This window comes from Setaria viridis, chromosome 9 (genome assembly GCF_005286985.2).
Source record: "Setaria viridis chromosome 9, Setaria_viridis_v4.0, whole genome shotgun sequence".
NCBI lineage: Eukaryota > Viridiplantae > Streptophyta > Magnoliopsida > Poales > Poaceae > Setaria > Setaria viridis.
Window position 1 is genome coordinate 44,975,179 of NC_048271.2, and position 6,162 is coordinate 44,981,340.

At 42.4% G+C, this 6,162-nt stretch overlaps 1 protein-coding gene across 2 annotated transcripts; it reads left to right on the top strand.

Moving 5' to 3' along the window:
• Nucleotides 1-295: 295 nt before the first annotated feature.
• LOC117839375 (probable galacturonosyltransferase 7) lies at nucleotides 296-5,818 on the top strand. Of its 2 annotated transcripts, none has more exons than XM_034719691.2 (9): nucleotides 296-758; nucleotides 1,009-1,037; nucleotides 1,135-1,230; nucleotides 2,285-2,372; nucleotides 2,824-2,924; nucleotides 3,087-3,382; nucleotides 3,752-4,109; nucleotides 4,199-4,741; nucleotides 4,968-5,818. In XM_034719691.2, exons 1-9 carry the CDS (start codon nucleotides 641-643, stop codon nucleotides 5,250-5,252), a joined length of 1,914 nt encoding a protein of 637 aa, XP_034575582.1. In that variant the 5' UTR covers nucleotides 296-640; the 3' UTR covers nucleotides 5,253-5,818. The 2 variants fall into 2 exon arrangements, with proteins under 2 accessions (XP_034575582.1, XP_034575583.1); XM_034719692.2 differs by having other exon boundaries at nucleotides 1,138-1,230.
• Nucleotides 5,819-6,162: the final 344 nt, after the last annotated feature.

The window sequence follows — 6,162 nt, forward strand, 5'->3', positions numbered from 1 at the left end:
AAATTGGAATGGGTTATAGTACCGAAACGAACCCTTCTCACAAGTTCCATAGAGATGAGCGGCCGCAGCAGATCCGTGCTGTCCCACCAACGCTGATCTCATAATTTGCGAGTCGGCAGCCGGAGTTAAATTAACCAGCAAAGCAAATCCAAATGCGTGCCGTGAAGTTTGTACCCAAAGCACGGGAAAAAGAGGCCACGAAATTGAAACACAAAAGCGAGAGAAAAAAAAACAGAGAGAAGATACGCAGCCGATGGCGCATTCCGCAAAAACGTTTTATTCCTTCACACCCCCCGCACACATACACACACTCGCCCCTTCCCTTCCCCTCTGCCTCCAATCTTCCCTCCTCCCTTCGACGCTCCCCCCTTGCTTCTCGCGCACACTAACCAATCCGAGCACCCGACGCCGCGGCCCCCGATCGAATCCACCGGAGCCGCCCGCGCCGGGCCCGCCCGCGCCATTGCCCGAATCGGGAGGCGTTCGTTCGTCCGCCCGCGCTGCTGCCCCCGCACCCCCGCGCCGTGGCGGTGGCGTTGGCGGCATGTATCATCGCTAGAGGGGGTGGTGGAGGAGGAGGCGCCGGCGGCGGGGATTAGGGAGGCAGTGGTGCCGGTGCCAGGAGGAGGAGGCGTAGCCGATGAAGGCGACTGCTCCGCCGGCGAAGCGGCGGAGAGGCCCGCGGCTGGCGGTGCTGGCGCTCGTCTTCTGCTCGCTGCTCGTGCCGATCGCCTTCCTCTTCAACCGCTTCCCCGCCGGTGAGTCGTCCGCCTTGTCCCCGCCACGGCCCCGCACCCGAGGAGGCCCTGGATTCGGGAAATGCGGGCGGCGGCGCGGATCGGATCGGCGCCGTGCGCCCGTGCCCCGCGGATCTATTCCGGGGGGCGCTGTTCCGTCTGTTGTCGTCTAGCGTGGCGTACTGGCGATTTTGTTGTTGCGCTGTTCTGTTACGTTGGGATTTTCTGGAGGTTCAGTTTCTGATTGGTTCGATCATCTTCTTTTTTGCAGTGTATGTGACGGATGAGCGCCCCCAGCAGGTAACTGCAAATTTTTTTCCTCATCATCGTAAAATAATGTACGTAAATTTTCGTCTGTTCTCATGGATGTGTTTAACTCTGTTTGTGTTTAATATAGGAGATTGACTTGCCTTCACATGCGGGGTTTGAAAGTGTTGGCTCTGTAGTAAAGCGGGACAGTGCTGGTGTTATTGGTGTTAATGTGGAGGCACAGGTTAGTGCCTTTGTAATCTTCTGTTATGTTATGATAGCGATTACTTTATTTAACCATCTTTTTCTACCTGGGTGGATGCTGACATGATCATGCAATGTAGGATTGTCTGTATTTGTTCTGCAGCTCCCGTTTGGTTTTAGCTATTGTTACTATTTGCTCCGTATTAATGTCAACATAGGTCATATTTATAGAGAACTGTTAGCACTAGTGGAACTGAAACCAAGGTATTTCCAAAGATGATAATTCCAGATATGATAATATATCTCAAATGGCAAATTTCAGCTTTGAACTGCATTTTCAATGTGTTGGCTAAGACCAAATGTCCGTAAATCGTAATAAACATCATTAGGTCTACAAAGTTAACTGATGAGAGCTCAAGTTGGGTGCACATTCTGTTCTCTCATATTACTTAAAGTAACTCTACAGCCCAGAGAATTCTGATGACGCGACTTAGGAAGCTAGCCCTACTTAATGGGGGCCACTTAGCCCCCACCCCACCCCACCCCAAGAGAAAAAAAAGGATAGGTTCCTTGTAGGTTGTGGCTATTGCTCCATTTTCTCCCACCTCCTAATATTGTGTTTCCATCTAATTGATTTTTCTTATTCTTTTTAAATTCAGAAGGTAGCATAGCAAAACAGATGTTCTTAACTCTCAGATAAATTTTGGGGAAAAATCAGCAACTGTTCTGTAGCTTTTTTTGGATGTTACCGGAGGTGAGCACATTCAAGTTGGAGTGTAAAATTTTTGTCAGCTTCAATAGATTTTTTAGCATTAAAAACCGTTGTGCTTGTTGTTGGCTCTTGGGACTAAGTTGTACGAAAGTGCATACAAAAACAATTTGGGACACGAAATCCAATAGCTACAAACCATCCTGCATAAACATATATTGAATATCTCCTTTGACCTAGTTTCATTTTCTATGATGTCTCGGTAAAAAAATATACTCTGAATTAGTAAATACATTATTTTCTTTTTTTGTCAATAATTGTTACATCCAGTAACATCTCCCAGATTTATATTGAAATCCCTAACCCTTCTCTTCCTGCTTTTCAGGATTCATCTGAGAAGATTTCCAGGAGCAGTGAAGACTCCCACAATGGTATTGATACCGACTCTTCCAGCATTAGCACTGAACCAAAAGGTATAATTTTGGTACAACAGAACATCATCAAATGAAGTTTAATCAAAACTATGTGAATCCGACATTCAATGCTTGCAGAAAATGTAAAATATAACCTTGATATATACATATAAAAAGTGATGTAGAAAACAATGATTTGGGGCTTGTGTGCTTTATAGGATTATTAGTTGGCCTTTAACTCTACTTTTTTTTTCCATATCTCAGTATCTACTTTGTACTTATTGCAATATTTACGCTCATGTATACAACGGTACTATACATTTCACTACAAATAAGTTCGGCAAATCAGTAAATTTGAAACGAATGTCTGTATCTTTACCTAGGATATAATGATCATTAGGCATAAGTGGCCGTTCACGTTAACTTTTATTCCACTTCATTTTGCCTCTTATGATATACTGAGCCTTCACCTTGGCGTGTGTGCTGAAGCGAAATTTGGCTCTATATGCAGCTCTCCCCCCTCCGAAAATTGAACAACCAGTTCTCCCCCCTCCAAAAGTTGAACAACCAAAACCAGAAGTGAAGCCAGTACCAGTTCCAGTTCAACAAAAAGTATGTATGCCTCTCAGCTTGTTTTTTTTTTCTCAAATAATTTTTGAATCTTAAATTCATTTTATTATCAATCTGTAATTCTGTACACTTGCTTCCTCTAACCTTAGTGTGAATGAGAAGCGTATTGATACATTCTTTTGTTTAAACATATGTTGCTTCCAGGGTGACGATAGGTGGATTAGGCCTCCCAGAGTTCAAAATGCTGATGAAGTGGAAAAGGCTAAGGCTTGTCAACTTGAATTTGGGAGTTACTGTCTCTGGTCCATAGAGCACAAAGAAGTTATGAGGGATACCATCGTGAAAAGGCTGAAAGATCAGCTATTTGTAGCTCGATCATACTACCCAAGCATTGCGAAACTTAAAGGAAAGGAGGCACTGACTCGTGAATTGAAGCAAAATATTCAAGAACATGAGAGGGTTCTCAGTGAATCCATTGTTGATGCTGATCTACCATCCTTGTGAGTATTTAGCATGTGTGAATGTCGTCTCACGTCTTTAATGCATTTCACGGTTGATCTTGTCAATTGCAACTGTTATCATTTGCTTAGCCATGCATTACATATTTTGATCATGTATTCCAGTACTCTACTTTCAGATGTTCTTTTAACTGTACATGTTTTGTGAGTGTAATTTTAAAATACACACCCTTAAGCCTTGTTCGGTTTGGTGGGAATTGAGGAGGATTGGAGTGGATTGAGAGGGATTAAGTCTCCCTTTCTCTCCCCTCTGAATCCTGTTAAAAAGACCTTTAAAAGATGTGAAATTTTCCCATCACGGAGCTGTTCTGATTTTTGACATCTGGGTAATTCTTGACATATTCTTTTCAGTATAAAAAAGAAGATAGAGATAATGGACCAATCAATAGCAAGAGCCAAATCGTGCACTGTGGATTGTAACAATGTCGACAGAAAGCTTCGTCAAATTCTTCATATGACAGAGGATGAAGCTCATTTTCATATGAAGCAGAGCGCATACCTGTACAACCTTGGTGTTCACACCATGCCCAAAAGTCATCATTGCCTTAATATGAGGTTGACAGTAGAATATTTTAAATCCACACCATTGGATCCAGATGACTCTCCTGCCCATAAGTTCAACATTCCAGACCACAGGCACTATGTTATATTATCTAAAAATGTTCTTGCAGCTTCTGTTGTCATCAACTCAACTGTTAGTAGCTGTGAGGTACATAGAAAGTTTATTCTTTATCTTTTTAAACTGTTCAGTGCATCTTCTGGGTTCGGCATTGCTGACATCCCTTTTACCCTTTGCAGGATACTGAAAATGTAGTCTTTCATGTACTAACCGATGCTCAAAATTTCTATGCCATGAAGCACTGGTTTGCAAGAAATTCCTACAGGGAATCAGCTGTCGATGTCATAAACTATGAACAAATTATTTTCGAGAATTTCCCTGAGTTCGGAACCCAGCCATTGTATTTGCCTGAGGAATTTCGTGTCTTCATCAGTAGCCTTGAGCGGCCTACTGAAAAGAGCAGAATGGAGTATTTATCAGTGTTCAGTCATTCACATTTCTTTATTGCGGAAATATTCAAAGATTTAAAGAAGGTAATTATATTGGATGATGATGTGGTTGTTCAACGTGATCTCTCTTTCTTGTGGAATCTTGATATGGGAGACAAGGTCAATGGTGCTGTCAGATTTTGTGGTTTGAAACTTGGCCAATTGAGGAACCTTCTGGGTAGGACAATGTATGATCCACAGTCATGTGCATGGATGTCTGGGGTGAACATCATCGATTTGGACAAATGGAGAGAGCATAATGTTACCGAGAATTACCTGCAACTCCTGAGAAAGGTTGGTGTCTTTCTAATCCAATCCTTGTTTAAATTCTAGTTGCTTTATTCAATAATTTTAGCTAGCATGTGTTCTTAGTACCATGAAGTCATGACTTATCGGCTATCTATGAAACTGGATTGATTCATAATTAATTTCGGTATCAGCTTCTGGAAAATATGACTTTTCCTCACCAAATCATATAAACTTATCAGCTAATACCTTTTTTTTCACTCTTATGTTATAGTTTGGAAACCATGATGACGAGGCCTCACTGCGGGCTGCAGCTTTGCCTATTAGTTTATTGTCCTTCCAGCATCTTCTATATCCACTTGATGAGAGATTCACCTTATCTGGACTCGGGTATGACTATGGTATTAAAGAGGAAGTTGCCCAGAGTTCCATATCGTTGCATTACAACGGAAATATGAAACCTTGGCTTGAGTTGGGTATACCAGATTATAGGAAGTACTGGAAGAGGTTTCTTACACGAGATGAGAGATTCATGGATGAGTGCAATGTAAGTCCATAGTGCACTTGAACTTGGGAGACGGAACGTTTTTGACAGTAGATTTTCAGTCTACCTGTACTATAGACTAAGAGGACGAACACTTCCATTGAGAAAAGACCTGGGAAGCAGTCACTAGCCATCAATTTTGACAGAGTAGATCCAGCACCATCTGTTCATTGAATTAGTGAGCTCGATGGATGGTTTTTTCTGCAGTTAGAGGAGTTAGTCTTAAGTTTGAAGGATAATGCAGTAGACAAGACGACGGCAGATGTGTGGTGGTTCGGCTCCAGGTAAGGAGCATCACACTCAGCATCTAGATTACGAGACAGGAATGATCGATGGGGGATTGAGGCGCCTTAATTGAAATTGGTGCCTTCCGCCTCATTGATGAAGGTTAATTCTTTTCTTTGTTGATTTTTTTGACCCCTCCATGCTCTGTCCTTCTGTCAATAAGGACATACACAAGTTAAGATTCAAATTCTTTGTTCTTAGTTGTTGCACATTGATTGTTCTACCATTATTATGTTGATGCAAAGTATATTATGATGTCAGAGACTCATCAGTTACAAAAACGAGATTGACAGTTCTGTTTGGGTGTCTTCTGAGCACTCGCTCATTTTCTCATGCCCCCAGCAGATTTTGTATTCCTCTTCATTTGTTGTGATGAGTTCGCAATTCGGTGTAACGGTTCACCTCTGATTTCCTTTATGTGGTCCAACGGGTCATATAAAGCGTTAACGAATGCTAAACGTCGGTGAGAGCACACTACGGGGCGAGTTTCTTTCTTTATTCCTTTCGTTTTTTTTTTTTTTGGAGAACTACAGGGCGAGAGTTGATACTCGCTGGGAGTCCACTGTAACTCCGCTCCTAAACCATGGTGCAATGTGATCGTGTAAAGCTACAAAGCAAGCGAACTGCAAAAAAGCATCAA

Bases quoted from the DNA above. Each gene is read 5' to 3' on its own strand.
- LOC117839375 (XM_034719691.2), top strand. From the start codon at position 641: ATGAAGGCGACTGCTCCGCCGGCGAAGCGGCGGAGAGGCCCGCGGCTG. The intron at 759-1,008 runs GTGAGTCGTCCG...TCTTTTTTGCAG, and splicing joins CTTCAACCGCTTCCCCGCCG to TGTATGTGACGGATGAGCGC. The intron at 4,742-4,967 runs GTTGGTGTCTTT...CTTATGTTATAG, and splicing joins ACCTGCAACTCCTGAGAAAG to TTTGGAAACCATGATGACGA.